Genomic DNA, 19,056 nt, shown 5'->3' on the forward strand with positions numbered 1-19,056 from the left:
ATAAATGTAGAACGACAACCCTCACCTCAGCTGACAGACTCCTCCAGCAGAACGTCCTGCTGATGGGGCCGGGTGGGCTGCGGTATCCTGTGGATGAAGGACTGGGGTGAGAAACACAGACGTTCAAAAGGGCATCCTTCCTTTGCCTGGTTGCACACCATCGTCCCCCTCCCAACCCTTGCCCATCTCCTGTCCCCACCAATCCAACCCTGGACTCGTGAGAGAGGAAGAACAAGAGCCTAGGTCAGCGAGACGGGGGTGAGGGTGGGATGCTGGCGTCTGAGATGGCGCTGCCGGTGTGTGAGCTGCTGCTGGACCTGCCCCTGTGCTCCACTGACCAACCCACTAAGCAACTGGGAGGTTGGCAAAGGGTGGACTCCGGCTCTTCAGAGCGCATTATGTTTTGACCAACTGGGTCATCTTCTGCAGGCCCTGGCTTAACAACGGAATCTGCTTTGACAAAGACCCCACACATTATTCCCATTTGGACCTCTCTTGCTCTAGCAATGCCTCAACGACTGTCTCACAGGCTTTCTTCTTCTCTTCTCCTCTGTGGCTTTTCTCTTTTCTTCCCTGACCAGCTTTTCTGAGCCTTCTCACTGAGTTCTCTAAGGTGGGGAACCTCTTCTCCTCTTGTTTCTCTCCTTTCTAACCGTTTATGTCTAGGCCTTGCTGAGGAACAGCAACTCTTAGATGCCCCTCATGAAATAAAAACTTAAATTCCAAGAGACGAAAAAAAACTCACCACTTTTCCTTATTGTCTAGCAATCCCTGTATTAAGTAAATCCGAGAGCTAACATTTAGTGGCTGCCGATAACATGTTGAGTGCTAGTCTAAGTGCCTTATGTGCATGTGCTGTGGCACAAAGCCCAGATCCCTGTTTTGGACGGAGGCTCTCATCCCCCATCTTCCAGCATGTTATCTGCTGTAGGCTCCCAGTGCACTCGCTCCAGGAGCTACTCTTGACAGAGGTTGCTTAAGATTAGGCCGTCTTCTTGGGGCAACTGCATCCGATGAAAGGCCTGCCCCTTTGCCTCAGTGGGGGACAGCTCCGAAGGGCTGTGCCACTCCAGAGCATCCCCTGGGAACAGCTTCCATCTCTGTTGCAACAGCAAGGCATTCAGCTCCTCCCTCTGCCCAACCCTGCTTCCCTCACTCTCTCTCTCTTCCAAGAACTCTCCCTAGCAAGTCTCTGCCTCAGAGGAACAGAGTTTCCCGTTTCCCGGGGGAACTCGACTTAAGAATTAGCTTATTTAGACCTCACAACAACCTTATGAAATAAGTGCATCATGTTCTCATCTTAGAGGTGTGGAAACTGAGGCGTGGAAAGGTGAAGAAGCTTGCCCAGGGTCTCCCATCAGTAAATGCTGGAGCCATGATTTGAAACCCAGAAATCGAGCCCTAGACCCTACACTCTTAACCTCACATGCAGCCCCTTAGTAGCAATCTCAAAGGGAACTGAGGGGCAATGGGGGAGGCTGTAACACCTTTATGGGAAGATGAGGAGAGTGGCAGGGTATGTATTACCTTTATCTCAGAGATGAGAGGAGGACACTGAACTAGCAACTGATTAAACCCAGGATCACTCATTAGTTACAGAGGTGGCAGGGTTCTAATTTTGCGGGGGGAGTGGAAAAAGCATGGTAAATTCACATTTGAATTCTGGTGCGACACTTACTTACTGGGCAACTTTGAGTAAGTCGTGTAACCTGAGTCTTAGCAAACGTGTCTGGTACATAGCACATGCTCGATAAAGCTCCCCCCGCCATACGTCTCCTGATCTGGGCAAGTCTCTAACTTTCTGACTCAGTTTTTTAATCTATAAAATGGAAGTAATGATGAGATGATAATAAAGGGCTTACTTAATCCCATGGCCATCCTGGTAGGAGCACAGTAAATGGTAGCTATCAGTATAGTCACGATGCTGTGTTGCCCGGCTTGCACCCTGTGCTTCTGTCCTTCAGGACCGAACAGGCTCAGGATCAGGCTGTGGTCGACACCTGATGTGCCTCTCAGACGCGCCACCCCCTACGCAAATCCTCCTGTTACCGCTGAGTTGGTTTCCTGCTTTTACTGGAGGCCGGAGGGTTTTTTCCTACTAAACTGAGTGTGCGCATCTCATCTCTGTGTGACTTCTCTGTCGCTTCTCCGTCCCCACGCCCGCGTCTGCGCGGAGGAGGAGGGGGCAGCCCCGTGTGCACCCAGGTGTGAAGGCTGCGCGCGGGCAGCGGAAGCGCAGCCCCGGGCCTGGCGCCCTGCCCAGTCGGGCTCCCGGGCCCCGCCTCCGCCCTCGCCGCGCTCAGCCCCACTCTCCGATTGGTCGGCGGCGCCCCGCCGTTCCTCTCCGAGGGAATAAAAGCCGCGGTAGCGCCAACTCTGCGAGTGCCGCTCATAAACACGTCCTCCGCTGCTGGGTACCGCTCCTCTGCCTTCTTGCGCTTTTGGTGCCCACTGAAGCCCGCCACCATCCTCCCCACGACGTGCTGCCCTGCACCCTCAGCCATGTGCCGGACCCTGGCCGCCTTCCCCACCACCTGCCTGGAGAGGTAAGAGGAGCTTGTCCTGCTGCCCCGAGGAAGTTGTTCAAGTCCCGCCAACCGTTAGGGAGTGGAGCGGCAGGCTTGGGGGCCTGGGTGGGCGGAAGAATGGGACGCTAGTGGCTTGAGTGGAGAGGCAGAGGTCAGCTTGGATCCACGATCTCAGATGGTTCCCTTAGAGTCTTAGAGAAGTCATGGGCCAAGACAAGGGAGAAGGAAAGGCAAAGGGAAGCAGAGGGACCACTGCTTACTGTCATTCCCCATCCTCTGACAAATGGCAGTCCTTCTCAGGTGACCTGCTGAAGACTTGGCTGCAAGAAGACCATGTTGGCATCACCAGGCAGAACTGAGTCTTCCTTAGTTTCTTAAGCACTTGATTTTCATTCTACAGCCCAGATCTAGGGACATGGCCTCCTCTGGCCCTGGGAAACGGGGAGGTGTTTTTGGGTCCACGGGTGAGGGATGTACCCACTTCCCACGGAGCTACTCAACTGCCTCCAGTCCTTACTGCAGCTGGTGGCTGGGAAGGAAAACGTAAAAAGGAAGGCAGGAGTCACTTTCCACACAGTTTCCGAAAAATTCGTGAGAAGCCTAGAGGGTGCTGAACTGCCTTCTGCTAATTAACAGGCTCAAAGTTAGATTGGTGTGACTTAGGTAGGAAAAAGCCCATGTATGCACTGCTGGAAACCCAGAAAGCATAAGACCTACCGAGGCACAGCTCAAAAATTCCTTTCATTGTTGCTGGGTTCATGACACTAATGAAAGAAGCAAAGTTTAGGCCCTGGGAACAGCCAAGGGTTCCCAGGACCCCTTGAGGCTGGAATTTGGGTGGCACCAGCCTGAGACCCCATAAACCTCTCTGCCCTGGCTGAGCAAATAGACAAGCCCTACACGCTCGTGCTTTGTCTTCCAGAGCCAAAGAGTTCAAGACCCGGCTGGGGATCTTTCTTCACAAATCAGAGCTGGGCTCCGATACTGGGAGTGTTGGCAAGTTTGAATGGGGCAGTAAACACAGCAAAGAGAGGTAAGTCCTGCTGACCAGCTGAGGGCCCCTAGAGGGAGGGAGCCAGATTTAGGAAAGGAGTCATGAGAAAATACAAGGAGAAGTGAGGACACGCTAGGGTGGACCTTGGTGCCCCACCCCTGGAGATTTTAGTAGGGCTTCTTGCTGGTCTGCTATGGCTGCTTGGCTCATGGGTGGGTGGCTCCAGGGTTCCAGGTCCACAACAGCAGTGTACACGGGGTCTGGATGTCTAGTTACCAGACTCTCCCACCTGGAGCTGTCATTGTACATACAACCAAGGCTAGGACAGGTTCCAAGACCTCCTGAGCTTTTTAAATCAATGTCCCCACTTCCATTAGCATGCACCTTGCCTAGAAGCCCCTTCAGTTTGAGCACTGACTGTGCCAGGTGCTGTGCTAAGCTCTGGGGTTATGGTTGACATAATCCCTATTCACGAGGCCCTGATTTCCTTGAAGATGTGTGCAAAACAAAGCTGTGAGAGTCACGGGAATAGAAACAGCTTTGGACAGCAAAGAGACAGTCTTAGAGATATTTACTGAGGGCCTAAAGGTCCCTGGCTTTGGTTTCTGGTTACCGAGTAGTCTTCTAGAAAACTCTGCTGTTTCCCCCAGCCCCAACCAAGAATTTGAGGAGTCAGCTCCAATAATCATCAAGCAAAGCTTTGTGTGAATTATGCAACTCCCATTGGAGTTCTGATAGGATTTGTGCTATGCATTTGTTTGTTTGAAATTAAAATCTTGCCTTTTTTTTTAGCAGAAACTTCTCAGAAGATGTGCTGGGGTGGAAAGAGTCATTTGACTTGCTGCTGAGCAGTAAACGTGAGTCTGCCCCATTATGTCTGTCTGTAGAAGGCACATGTGGACTCATGTGCTTGGGAGCCAGCCCTGAGGGATGCTGAAAGCGTGGGCAAAATAATCATAGTAGGAATAATAATAATGATCCCCTGGTGTGCCAGCCTCTATTCAGAATACAAAGGCAGGTCCTTGATCAAGAAAATTGCACCCTAAAAATAGAGCCATTAACTACAATAGCTGTCTTTCTTCTTTTATTCCTGGCTGTCCCACGGTCTGACCTGTCTCTTCCTCTCTCATCCCAACCCCAGATGGAGTGGCTGCCTTCCACGCTTTCCTGAAGACAGAGTTCAGTGAGGAGAACCTGGAGTTCTGGCTGGCCTGTGAGGAGTACAAGAAGATCCGCTCGGCTACCAAGCTGGCCTCCCAGGCTCACCGGATCTTTGAGGAGTTCATCTGCAGCGAAGCCCCTAAAGAGGTCAGAGCCCTGACATGTTCCGTGGACCCTCCAGACCCTGCCTGCTCCTTCCCCACTGAGCACTGGGGATGATGGGGGCCAGCAGGTGGAGGGTTGAGTTTAGAAGTAGAGTGGCCTTATTTGGCACAGGGGTGAGTGGGTGTCTGTAGCTGGAGACTAGGAAAATCAGGTTCCATGCCACTTCTGGGTGCTGTTACCCTCAGACTCACTAATGGGGTCAGAGGGGTTGGCAGGTGTTTTGGCTTTTGTCCATACCCACTTTTGTAGACTAAACCCTTTTTAGAGGCTCAAAACTCTTACACACCTGGGGAGACAGGTCACCCTAGGGACCTTGTGTAACCTGGCTCAGTCACCTGGCTGACCTGCCTCAGGCTGGCAGGTCTGTGGTCAGTGAGCCTTCCCTTCCGGCCTTTCCTGCATGGTGTCCGCACTCGATAAAGAACATGGGGCCACCTTGTGGAGAGAGAATGGTAATGCCTTGCTTTTGTGTCCTATTTTGTATTTTATTTTCCGAGCACTTTTATTTATTCCACGTTATTCCATAAAGATTTATTGAACACCCATTACGTGCGAGGCACTGTTATAGTCATTGGGTTGTAGCAGTGACTGAAATAAAGTCTCCACCCTCTTGGGAGAGGATGACTATAACCAATAAATGAACAATGTGTGCCAGGTGACACTATGTCCTCTGATCAAAACAAAGCAGGACCTGAGAGAGAGGGAGTGCCGGGGCATGGGGTGGGAGGGGAGGCCTTTCCGATTTATAAAGGGAAGTTAGGGATGGGCTGTGACGTGAACAGACGTGATAGAATTAAGGCAGAACATTCTAAGACAGGAAATGGCAAGTGCCAAGGCCAGAGAGTGCCTGTCGTAGTCACGGGTCAGCAAATGGGCCTGTGGAGCAGGGAGAGTGAGGGAGAGAGTAGGGGATGAGGTCAGACAGGCGGCACATGGTCAGATGTGGGCCCAGCACGCCCTCTGGCTTTCCCTCTGAGTGACATGCGAAGACAACAGAGCTGCTAGCAAAGTGACTTCGGTTTTGAAAAGCTCACTCTGGCTGCTGGGTGGAGAACAGACCACGGGGTGAGGGTAGCAGAGAGAGACCCGGTCGCAGGCTCTGGTGTTAATATAGGAGAGGTGATGGTGACCTGAACCAGGCTTGTTACAGAGGAAGGGGTGACAAGGGGTTGGGTTTGGATGTACTCTTAATATATCCTCGATAATTTTGAGAGATTGGAGGGCAGACTCTGGATCAATGTGGGGACAGGTCCAGCTTGGAAAAGCCAATTAATGGTTGATTCAGGAGACCCCAGGTTCCTGGTTCAGAATCCAGTGTGCCTCCCCCAGTCCCACCTGCCAGTCAGTCCTCCCTTGGCCTGTTGGACCCCTCGCCTTTCCCACCCTCCTCCCCAGCCCCCCTCACCCATGTGCTTGCCTTCCTTCCTATAGGTGAACATAGACCACGAGACCAGGGAGCTGACCAGGACGAATCTGCAGGCTGCCACGGCCACGTGCTTTGACGTGGCTCAGGGGAAGACACGCACCCTGATGGAGAAGGACTCCTATCCACGCTTCCTGAAGTCACCTGCTTACCGGGACCTGGCTGCCCAAACCTCAGCCACCTCTGCCTCTCCGTCCAACTGCGGCCCGGCTGAACCTTTACACACCTGAGCCTCATGGCAGTGAGGAAGCCAGCCGGGAGGAGGTGGAGTCACCCATCCCTGAGGCGGCCGCCCCTGTGTGGGAGACAGGTTCTGGAAAGCGAGCATGAGTGGACAGTGAAGGATACGGCCATTCTGGCAGCCTGTCTTCAAAGCAAAACCCTTTCCTCCAGATACTGTGGGACTGGACGCCATGCATGAGAGGGTTCCCCCACTTCTAGGACCTGTGGATAAGGGCTGAAGATGAGGGTCGTGTGGGGCTCTCCGGGGAAAAGAATGGTGGTGTAAGTTCTATCTTTGGCCCTCGTCATTCTCAACAGGGCAGGATATATTCCAGGGTAGTTAGGGAAACATGTGCATAAAGGGAAACTGGAAAATGAGAAAAGGGAAGACAACCAGATCATCTGTTTTTGCCTGTGGAACAGTTGACTGATCGCATCCTGTTTTCCAAATTCCCAGACTGTCCTGGGCACAGAAGGGAGCTGTGGATGTGGAGCCTTCTCATTCCATCCTCCTCACCTGCCTCTGGGCTGCCCCAGGGGCCCTCAACCTGCACTTCTCAACACCCCCATGTCCAGCCCCACTGTCTTGTCAACGCCGGGGTACCAATGTGATGCTTGCCCAAAATGAGATTTTTATACCTCAAAAACTGGCCTTTGAACCCCCTTCCAAGTCAGTAGCCCTGAAAGAGGCCTTCTTGCTCATGTGAAATTAATCTTGGTGCTCTTGGTGACCTCTTGCGGGTGGCCCCTGACCCTTGCTGGGATGTGCCCTCTCTTAGCTCTGTGCTGCCCCTGCATGTGGGGCCCGGGGGGAGAAAGGTGTGAGGCTCTCGGTGAAGGGCTAGTCCAGCTCTTACGCCCGGCAGTGTGGAACAAGGGAGATAAGGATCATAAGAGACGAATCTCTTGGCAGTTCCCCAAAGCCCTGTTTAAATCAAGCCAATATTTTTTGTAGGTTTGAGAACAGGGAAAAAGAGACACCCTAGGATGGAAGAGGAGCCTCGTGTTTCTTTCCTGTAGATGGGAGGTGCACTTATTGGAGTGTTAGGAGAAATGGGGCAGGGGCCACGATGACCCTTGGACAGACCATAGAAGCTGGGGAGAGAGGCTGCTTAGAAGAGCTGGAGTGGGGGAAAAATCAGAACCTGCTTGTCGCCTCAGGGCATCACCGAACAAACATTCCGTAGTGGGACTTCTGCACGAGCCCAGGCTGGGGAGGTGAATTAACCAGGCAGCCCCCTTTGCCCCAGGAAAATCAACACTGTTCTCTCTGCACTAGGAGCTCCTCCAGGAGAAAATTATTTAAGTATAACATATTGTTGGTTTTGTGACGATTGTCATAGCGTGTTGTTCTTGTTGCTGTTGCGTTGTTGCTATTGTTATTTATTATTGTAACTTCAGTTTGCCTCTGCTGGAGAATCTCCACAGGAGCTGGCAGCCTGACGTCTCCCTCCCTCCACCAGACTCTACCTCCGAATGTGCTGGGAATCTTTTTAGCGCCTGTCAGGACCTCCTCACAGTTTAAATATTTATTTATTGTTGACAACTGGAGCTGGTTTCCTAGATATGAATGATGTACTCAATCCCTGTTTTCCTGTTTCAGTATGTTATATTCTTGTAAAATAAAAATAAAACCCAAATACGAGATGCTGTCTCCAAGGGCTTTGTGGTCAGGGGAAGAGGGGAAGGGAAGTGCTGTGAGAGCCTCGTGGAGGAGCTGGCCTCGGGAAATTCCACAGGACAGATGGCTGAGCTTTCGCGTCATAGGCAGAGGCACAGGTGAATGACCCGTGTTTGCCTGATTCTAATGCTGGCCACCATGGCTGGTGACTTCCTTTAGCTGATGACAGCCCCAGCTTGTGTGGGGCTGTTCTGTTGTGTTGATTGGACCCAGCTCTGCTGTCATTTCAGAGCCTGTATCCTTTGTCCACCCGACCTGGCACCAGCCATTCCCAATACTGCTTGTGACAGTGCAAGGGGTACTTCCTCCTGGTCAAGTAGCCATGCATTATCAGTTAGGTGGTGACTACTGTGGCATTTTCACTTTGGCTCATTTTCAATTTGCATTAGTATTCTTTTATAATTTCATAGAAGTCTCTGTGGTGAGCTATAGGAAACCCCTCTGTCCGTGAGGCTGCTCTATTCCAGAGGCTGGGGGAATAAGAGGGTTGAGCTGGGCGTGACAGCATTTGGGGGGAGGTTTGCAAGGATCAAATCTGCTCTTCCTCCGCCCTTCACCTACTTGTCCTCTTCTCTCATCCTACTAATCCTCATCTCATTTTCTGATCACCACTATTAAAAAATTCTTCTCTATGTTGAATTATCTGTTTATATACAGATCAGAACCTATTATTGACTTTTAGTTCTCTCCGGTTGTTAGTCTGAGTAAAGTGATCAGAAGTTGGGTATGTTGAGTAGAAAACCCCATGGGAACACACTCTAAGCCCAGGTCAAAGAGGTGGTTCTGTGGGTGACGCTGGGAGGGATTCTGAGTTTACGGGCCTGGGAAGGAAGATGGGAAGAAATACAGGGGCAGGCCCTGATCTCACGTAGTCCTGATGAATGAAGTAGGTATGATTACCCTATAATACAGATGAGGAACGGAAGCTCCTAGGGGCAGGAGCTTGCCCGGGACAGCTGCCTCAAGAGAATGGCAGAGATGAGATCTGAACCTAGTTTTACTGGGGGGGTTGGGGGGGGTCCGGTCTGTGAGAGATGGGTGGAGGGATATGATTGATGAAGGAAGAGAAAAGTTGGGTACCCAGGGAGGTGAGCAGATAGGGAGGAAATTAACATTGTCTTCCTTACTTTCCTTGCATCTTTTTCCTTCTCACATGCATTTATGGAGTGCATCCTGGAAGGAAACCGGAAGCAGTAACTATACTATCAACCGCAAGCAGCCTCATTTAATGGTAGATGGGGATTCCAAATAAGTTTAGGCAGGACACAAATGTGCACTTTCTGAATCAATGTGGGGGCCAGTAGGAAGAGGTGAGTGTAATCCATAAGCGATAGAGCTGTGATCGGGGATGATGGACAGCCAGTGACTGGGGTGGGTGCCGGCAGGCTCGGTGACTCAGTGAGACCATTCTCAAGGTTTTTCCCATTCCCCTAGCCGCCCCTCGCACACACAGGGTGGTCTTGGAGCCTGTGATGTGGCCTGAAGGCGGTAGGTGCACATTAGAGATAAAGAACAGCTCTTCGCTGACCTAGACATCTCCCAGGAGTCAGGCTCAAAACAGTCCCATACCATATTGGTTCTCAGAGAGTTTAAGTGACTTCCTGAAGATCACACAGCTAGCAAGGGTCTCCAGTATCTTTAGACTCACTATGTCTGTGCCTTCCCCAGAGCACTTCAGGCTTTGGATCTGCAGGCACAGTGCTTCCTGAGTAGGCTGCTGACGGCCTCTCGGGTCTGTTCTCTAGCAACTCCCTCATCTGCCCCTTTAAAACAAATCTCTCATGGTTCCCAGATCCACCTGTCTCAAGTTTCTTTGCTTTTGCATATTGGACCTCCCTGCTATGTCCTCTACCCCCACCATTGGTACCACTGCCTCCTTAATCAGCCTAGGCATGCATCTTTCCACAGTTGGCTCAAGGGTCTTTCTGGGGAGGCTTCCCTGAGCCTGTGGGTCTGATGATAGATGCCTCTCCTTCACATTCCGCTGCTGCTGATGCTCACCCAAGTAAGAGCACTTAGTTCCTTGCTCTCTGCCTCTCTTTACCAGATGGCAAACTCCTGGGGTGAGGCACATCCTTTTCTCCAATTTTCTACTCCTAGGGCCTAGCATATAAGGGTTTAGCAAACGGCTCTTGAGTTCACAATTAATTTCAAATCCTGCAGGAGAAAAGTTGAGATTATCATTTCCATCTTCCTACCAGACTTCTCTCCCTGGATGCCCCACAGGCTTTTCATACATAACACATTCAGAACTAAGGTCATCACCTTCCCCCTCAGATACCCACACCACCCCTCTGAGATACCCACTGTCTTCTGTTTCCCCAACCCTGATATGCAGAGACACTGCTTTCCCTCCCCAGGCTCACCAAGATTTCCTTAAAGGAGCCTGTCATCCTCTCCAATCTGGGCTATAAAACCACTTCCCACCTGGTCTCCCTCCCCCCTCCCCTCCCCCTCCAACTCATTGTCTGTGCTGTAGTAGTCTTCATCCATAAAGCACAGAGCAGAGTGCATCGTGGCTACTTTAAGGCCCTTCAGTGGCTCACTTTTGACTACAAGGGAAAGTCCAGATCTTACCACGGCCTACAAGGCTTGCTCTGACCTGACCCAAGTCCTTCTCCTGACTTACCTCCTGCCCAGATGGCCTTTTCACACATGCTATTCTCTCTGCTTGGAATGTCTTCTTCCTCTTCCTCTTTTTTTTTTCTTTAATAGGGGGTGGGAGGTGAGGAGGGAAACGCCTTCCTCAAAATCCAGCAAAAACATCACCTCCTCAGTGAAGCCTTCCCAGATGTCCACCACACAGAGTTAATTGCTGCCACTTCTGTGATTCTAGGACACACTGTTCCTGCCTTGATTGCTATGGCATGGCACTGGAACAGCTCTTCACAGTTCTTTTTCTTCCACTAAACTGATCTCTTCAAGGTCAGGAGCCATTATTTTTACCTTGATAAGATGGCGCGGGACAAGTCACAGCAAGGCAGTTCACAGCCCTGGCTGTAGAGTTGGAATGTTGGGGTTGGAATCCTGGCTCATTTGCTGTTTGACCTTGGGAAGTTATTAAGCCTCTCCAAGGCTTAGTCCCCTCGTCAGTAAAATGAAGACAATAAGAGTGCACCCCTCATAGGGAACACTGAAGGAAATAAAAGTGTTTGACACAATGTTGATGTCCCATGAATATTAACTATTATTATTATCTGATTCAAGTACTTTGCACAGTACCTTGTACCCAGTAGGCATCAGTCAATAACCACTTGTTGACTTTTTGAATAGAACAGAAGAATCAGGATTCAAAGCCAGGATTCTAAGTCTATACTATTCTTTCAAGTATAGTATGGCTGTTTAAATACTGTGTTTCATCTGATGCTCAGAACATTCCAGAATTTCAGAGGAGAAAATCGAGGATTGAGCCATTAAACAAGACAGTACTCACTCAAACCCAGGTTGACTAGTGCTGTCTCCAAATCAGTGCTGTCACTTCCCTGTGACGGTGGCAGGCCCCCAGGCCCATCCCTCACCCTCTGCTGCCTCCCTGTGGTCATGTCAGGCTATGCAAACCTTTTCTTTGGCATTGCTTGACTTTCACCATATTTTAAATTTGGTCCTTCCTTTGGCGTTATATCCAAGAGATATAATTTGTAGTTTTGTTTATTAACACATTTTAATAAAGATGTAGAATTTTAATAGAACTGAGAATTATCAGCATAACTGCTAAGATGGCCCAGTGGGTTAAAATAAGATTTCTTTAGTCAACAGGGCTGAAGTTAACTTTAAAAATTGAAGCTCTTGGCGTGGATGTGGAGAAAACTTTTGTTCACTGTTGGTGGGATTGTAAATTGGTACAGCCATTATAGAAAACAGTATAGAGGTTCCTCAAAAAATTAAAAATAGAACTACCATATGATTCAGCAATTGCACTTCTGGGAATATATCCAAAGGAAATGAAAACACTTACTTGAAAAGATGCCTGCACTCGCATGTTCACAGTAGCATTATTTACAACAGCTAAGACATGGAAACAACCTAAGTGTCCATGGATAGATGAATGGATACAGAAGTTACAGTGGGAGTGAAGTCAGCATCATGGTGGAGTGAGTTATCCCCTTTGTCTCTCCCCTCTAAGTTATAACCATTGACCAGCACAGGACTCCTTACACAGCACAACACGACCCCTAAGAGATCCATGTGTCTATACACCTGAAGCTGGGTGGACTGGACCTCCAAGGGGAAATGGAACTGGGGGAGCAGCCCCTCCCAATCCCCCCTGCCTCCCCGGCAGTGGTGACCCAAGGTGCAGATCTTCACACTGGCATGTGCCTGCAAACAAAGGCTGGCCCTCACGGCTTAGCCTCTCCGCCAACCCCAACCCCGCCCCCCCAGCAGTGGTGGGTGGCGCACATGCCCTGAGGGTTTAGGACACAGAGTGGAGCTGACATCTACTCCCTTCCCCCATCCCCTCCCCCAGCAGTGGCCCTGTCTTTCCAACAGTGGAGACAGTATACAAAACTCAGATTTTCTCAGCGGGGGTTGGGTTCCCTGAACTGAGTTTTCAAAACACACCAGCTCGCACCAGAGACCAGGGACTGCACAAGCAAGCAGCAATGACAATCACTGTCTGCTTAGCTCCTGTCCTCCTCAAGTGGTGGCAGGTGGAACCTGTGACCAGAGGCTTCAGGAAGCACAGCAGCACTGGTGACCCAGCCCCCAGTGGTGGCACTCCCAACACTGGCTCCACCAGCAGTGGGGGCTGCATACCAGTCCTGGGGTCCTGGGAACCCCAGCAGTGACGGCAACACCTGTGAACTCAGTGCCCCGGCAGCGAGCACCCCCAAACAACCTGGGGGCAGCAACACAGGTGGTGCACGGGGCAGCAGCATCTGAGCCTTTGGAGAGCCCACAGAGAGCCAGTGGGGGAACACAGGACCCACGCGACCCTGGAAGCAGCAGAAATGCTCTCAGTCTGGTGACCCTGGTGGTGACACCGGAGACTTCAGCGACATCGTAAGCAACAAGAAAAATCTCAAACAAGCAATCTAGCACTACACCTAAAAGAACTAGGAAAAGAAAAACAAACAAAGCCCTAGGTCAGTAGAAGGAAGGAAATAATTAAAATCAGCATGGAAATAAATGAAATAGCGACTAAAAGAAAACCAAACAATAGAAAGGATTGATGAAACTAAGAGCTGGTTCTTCGAAAAGATAAAATGTACAAACCTTTAGCCAGACACACTAAGAAAAAAAGAGAGAAGGGATCAAGTAAATAAAATCAGAAATGAAAGAGGAGAAATTACAATAGATACCACAGACATACAAAGGATTATAAGAGAATATAATAAGTTATATGCCAACAAATTGGATAACCTAGAAGAAATAGATAAATTCTTAGAATCATACAATCTCCCAAAACTGAATCAAGAGAAAGAATCTGAGTAGACCAATCACCAGTAAAGATATTCAAACAGTAATCAAAAACCTCCCCCAAAACAAAAGTCCAGGATCAGATGTTTTCTCTGGTGATTCTCCCAAATATTTAGCGAAGATTTAATACCTATCTTCTCAAAATCTTTTAAAAAAATTGAAGAGGATGGGACACTTCCTAATTCACTTTACAAGGCCAACATTACCCTGATATAAAAATCAGACAAGGACGACACAAAGCAGGAAAATTACAGGCCAATATTGCTGATGAACAAAGTTGCAAAAATCCTCAAAGAGACACTGATAAATCAAATACAACAATACATTAAGAGGATCAAATACCATGATCAAGTGAGATTTATTCCAGGGATGCAGGGATGGTTCAACATCCACAAATCAATCAATGTGATACATTACATTAACAAAATGAAGAATAAAAATCACATGATCATCTGAATAGACACAGAGAAAGCATTTGACAAGATCCAACATCCATTTATGATAAAAACTCTCAATAAAATGGGTATAGAAGGAACGTACTTCAACATAATAAAGGCCATATGTGACAAACCCACAGCGAACATCATATTCAACAGTGAAAAACTGAAAGCTATTCCTCTGAGAACAGGAACCAGACAAGGATGCCCACTCTTGCCACACTTATTCAACACAGTATTGGAAATGTTAGCTAGAGAAATTAGGCAAGAAAAAGAAATTAAAAGGATCCAAATTGGAAAGGAAGAAGTAAAACTGTTGCTATTTGAAGATGACATAATTCTATATACAGAAAACCCTGAAGAATCCATCGAAAAACTACTAGAAATAATTAATGAACACAATAAAGTTGCAGGGTACAAAATCAACATACAAAAATCAGTGATGTTTTTGGCGCTGGCCTGGTGGCATAGTAGTTGAGTTTGCACACTCCTCTTTGGCACCCTGGGGTTTACAGGGTCGGATCCCGGGCACAGACCTAGCACCACTTCTCAAGCCATGCTGTGGCAGCATCCCACATAAAATAAAGGACGTCTGGCACAGATGTTAGCTCAGGGCCAATTTTCCTCACATACACACAAATCAGTGACATTTCTATACACTAACAACAAACTAAGAGAAAGAGAAATCAAGAATACAATCCCATTTACAATTACAGCAAAAAAATAAAATACCTAGAAATAAATGTAACCAAGGAAGCGAAAGATCCATACACTGAAAACTATAAGACATTATTGAAAGCAATTGAAGAAGACACAAAGAAATGGAAAGATATTCAGATATTCTGTGCTCAAGGATTGGAAGAATTAACAAACTGAAAATGTCCATATTACCTAAAGCAATCTACAGATTCAATTCAATCTCAATCAGAATCCCAACATTCTTCACAGAAATAGAACATAGAATCCTAAAATTTTTATGGAAGAACAAAAGACCCCAAATAACCAAAGGAATCCTGAGAAAAAAAAGAACAAAGCTGGAGATATCACCCTCCCAGATTTCAAAATATACTACAAAGCTATAGTAATCAAAACAGCATGGTACTGGCACAAAAACAGACACAGATCAATGGAACAGAATTGAGAGCCCAGAAATAAACCCACACATCTACGTACAGCTAATTTTCGACAGAGGAGCCAAGAATATATAATGGAGAAAGGAAACTCTTTTCAATAATGGTGTTGGGCAAACTGGACAGTCACACACAAAAGAATGAAAGTAGACCATTATCTTATACCATACACAAAAATCAGGTCAAAATGGATTAAAGACTTGACTGTAAGACCTGAAACCATAAAACTCCTAGAAGAAAACATAGTCAGTATGCTCTTTGACATCGGTTTTAGCAATACCTTTTAGAATACCATGTCTCCTCAGGCAAGGGAAACAAAAGAAAAAATAAACAAATGGGGCTACATGAAACTAAAACCTTCTTCACCGCCAAGGAAACCATCAACAAAATGAAAAGACAACTCACCAACTGGAAGAAAATATTTGCAAATCATATATCTGACAAGGGGTTAATTTCAAAAATACATTAAGAACTCATACAACTCAACAGCAAAAAAACCAAAGACTCAATCAAAAAATGGACAGAGGATATGAACATTTTTCCGAAGAAGATATACAGATGGCCAACAGGCATACGAAAAGATGTTCAACATCACTAATTATTAGGGAAATGCAAATCGAAACTACAATGAGCTATCATCTCACAGCCATTAGAATGGCTATTACTAAAAAGACAAGAAGTGTGGGAGAGGATGTGGAGAAAAGGGAACACTCATAATACTGCTGGTGGGAATATAAACTGGTGCAGCCACCGTGAAAAACAGTATGGAGATTTCTCAAAAAATTAAAAATAGAAATACCATATGATCCAGCTATCCCACTGAGTATTTATCTCTAGACCATGAAAACATCAATTCAAAAAGATATATGTACCCCCATGTTCATCACAGCATTATCAACAATAGCTAATATTTGGAAGCAACCCAAGTGCCCATCAACAGATAAATGAATAAAGAAGATGTGGTATATATACACAATGGAATACTACTCAGCCATAAAAAAGACAAAATCCTGTCATTTGTGACAACATGGATGGACCTTGACGGTATTAGGACAAGAAAAATAAGTCAGACAGAACAAAACAAACACTGTATGATTTCACTCATAGGTGGAAGATAAACAAATAAACAAACACATAGATAAGGAGAACAGATTGGTGGTTACCAGAGCAGAAGGGGGTAGGGGGAGTGTAAAAGAGGTGAAAATGTACATAAGTATGGTGACGGACAAAAACCAGACTACTGGTGGTGAACATGATGCAGTCTATACAGAAACTGAAATATAATAATGTAAACCTGAAATTTACACAACGTTATAAACCAATGTGACCTCAATAAAATAAGTTTTTAAAAAGTTGTGATATATATATCTCCACTCTATCTACATAATGGGATATGATTTAGCCATTATAGACGAGGAAATACTACCATTTGTGACAACATGGGTGGAACCTTGAAGGCATTATGCTAAGTGAAATAAGGCAGACAGAAAATGAAACACTGGACTATCTCACTTCTATGTGGTACCTAATAAAAAACAAAAAAATACCAAAAAACCTACAAAACTCATAGAAAAAGAGATCAGATTTGTGGTGACCAGAGGCAGGAGGTTGGGAGGAGGGGGAACTGGAGGAAGGTGGCCGAAAGTTACACACTTCCAGTTATAAGACACATAAGTACTAGGGATGCAACAATGTATGTACGACATGATGACTATAGCTAGCACTGCTGTATGGTATACAGGAAAGCTGTTGAGAGAGTAGATTCCAAGAGTTATCACAAGAAGAAATGTCTTTTCTTTTCATTGTATCTCTATGAGATGACGGATGTTAACTGAACCTACTGTGCCAATTATTTCTCATTATATGTAAATCAAACCATCATGTCGTACACCTTAAACTTATACAGTGAGAGATGCCAATTATTTCTCAATAAAACTGGAAAAAATGAAAAAATATTGAAGCTCTTAGATAAAGGGAAAAAGGTGTTCAGGGCATATTAAGTGCTGATCTCAAGGTAATTTGCTGTCACTAAGTCTTTTAAATTGGTCCAGCTATTCAAATTGCTTTGTGAAGAGAAGAAAGATTAGAAATTTAAATAACTGAGGAATGATCCCAAGGGTAAGGGATATAATGGAGATAGGTGCTAGATAATGGGGTTTGAGTCTCCATTATTTAGAAATATGTCTCTTGATTTGTAATCCCCATCCTGGTAATTTCAACCCTCCTGATTCTACTTTATTATTCTCTGTAGGATTTTTCACCATAAAACATGATATGTACAATTTACTCTCTTCTCCAAGAAGAATGAGGGCAGGTGTCTTTCTCTGTCTTTTTCAGTGATGTAGCCCAAATCCCCAGAACAAGGCATGTTACTTAATCACTTTGTGCCTCAGTTTCCCCATCTGTACGATGGGGTCAAAAATAGTACCTATCTCATAAGGATTAGAGCACATGATTTTACATATATATAAAGGGCTCAGAGCAGTTCTTGGAGCTACAGAGCTACAGAGCTACAGAAATGTTTGCTATTATCATCATCATTCTTATTACTATTATTATTAGTTCAGGTAGCAAAAGCAGAGTGTGCACAGACGTGGAGGTGGGCAGCAGTGTGGTGTGACGGGGAACTGGATGGTAGTAGTGATGGCATGCCTGACGAATAGGGAGAGTCAGGGACCACATCCTAAACTGAAGTCGTGTTATATGTTGCATTTCTCAATTGTTTGTGATCTATTTCTGCCTACTAAGCTGCAAGCTCCACGAAAAACTCCATGAGGAACTTGTGCGGTAAATCACTGTATCCCAAGCATTTAGAATAGTCACTGGCAATATAGTCAGCGCTCAATAAATGTTAATTGAATGAACAATGGATTCAGAATTTTGAACTTTGTCCTGAAAACCCTGGTGAGCCAATGAAGCAGGGAGAACACTAGATTAGAGGCTAGGAAGCAAGTCATCAGTTTCGTACAATAAGCAATGACAAGCGCTAACGAAAGCAAGTGACTGGGCATTGGAATGAGGATGAGGAGTGGCATCGAGGTGGTGGTGCCATTCATGGAGACAGAGAGCAGGAGGAGCAGATTTAGGGGGAGATGAGGGTCTCTGTTTGGGACACGTTCAAGATTTGTGGGTCTGAAGCTCAAAAAAGAGGCTGGGGCTAGAGAAAGGCTTGGGAGTCATTGGAGTATAAGGGGCGACAGAGGCCCAGGGTCTGCATGGCCTGACACTGGGGAACACCACGTGACCACGTTCTGTTCACTATTCATGACCCTTTCAGGAGCTGGCCTCCTCAGCAAGAACAGACAGTCTTTGAGGACAGAAATACTTTCCACTGTAGCATTCCGTATACAGTGTGCGACTCAGTGATAGGAAAAGGATCAAGAGCAGAACTTCCACAGCAGAAAGGAACCTTAAAAATCACCTTACATGCGAGAACTGAGGCCGAGTATGGTTAAACTACCCACCTGAGTTCATTCAGCTAAACAGCCACAGCTCTGGCTGCAGGACCAGATCTCCAGGCTGCCATCCCAGTGCCCTTTTGAGGAGCCACAGTGCCTCAGGGCGATGAGTTGCGTGCACCCAGATGAGTGGGCTTACTTAGCTTCTCTGAGCCTCCGTTTCATCATCAGCAGGATTGTCAGGTGTGAACCGGGACCATGTCGCTTGTGAAGCAATGAGTATAGTGCCGGGCATCCAGTCGTGCTCAATAAATGTTTATTTACCATTCATTTCCCTTAAGAAGATAGGGGATTTGGAATAACGTGTTAAGGATGGAGCTGGCTGCTGCGATCTGAAAGGCTGAAAGATGAGCAGCACGATCTTGCATGTCTGTCATCAGCGGTCAGAGAGGAGCCACTACTTTCCTCTAGAGGGGTTAAAAGAGTTAGGTGCTCTGGC

General features: G+C 47.0%; 1 protein-coding gene and 1 long non-coding RNA gene across 4 annotated transcripts in view; one reads left to right on the forward strand and one right to left on the reverse strand.

Moving 5' to 3' along the window:
• LOC123280621 (uncharacterized) overlaps positions 1 to 18,745 on the reverse strand; it is a 45,037-nt gene extending 26,292 nt beyond the window's left edge. The window contains exons 1-2 of one of the 2 annotated variants that reach the window (XR_011498089.1): positions 18,624 to 18,745; positions 26 to 87 (exon numbers count right to left, since the gene is read on the reverse strand). This is a non-coding gene — a long non-coding RNA (uncharacterized lncRNA). Of the gene's footprint in view, positions 1 to 25; positions 88 to 1,862; positions 2,242 to 18,623 lie in introns of those variants that run through there. The other variant, XR_006519679.2, reaches the window with a different exon arrangement.
• On the forward strand, positions 2,359 to 8,138 carry RGS16 (regulator of G protein signaling 16). 2 transcript variants are annotated; one of them, XM_014866737.3, is made up of 5 exons: positions 2,359 to 2,546; positions 3,451 to 3,561; positions 4,315 to 4,379; positions 4,664 to 4,830; positions 6,280 to 8,138. In XM_014866737.3, exons 1-5 carry the CDS (start codon positions 2,503 to 2,505, stop codon positions 6,499 to 6,501), a joined length of 609 nt encoding a protein of 202 aa, XP_014722223.1. In that variant the 5' UTR covers positions 2,359 to 2,502; the 3' UTR covers positions 6,502 to 8,138. The 2 variants fall into 2 exon arrangements, with proteins under 2 accessions (XP_014722223.1, XP_014722224.1); XM_014866738.3 differs by having other exon boundaries at positions 4,318 to 4,379.
• Positions 18,746 to 19,056: the final 311 nt, after the last annotated feature.

This window comes from Equus asinus, chromosome 25 (genome assembly GCF_041296235.1).
Source record: "Equus asinus isolate D_3611 breed Donkey chromosome 25, EquAss-T2T_v2, whole genome shotgun sequence".
NCBI classification, from domain to species: Eukaryota; Metazoa; Chordata; class Mammalia; order Perissodactyla; family Equidae; genus Equus; species Equus asinus.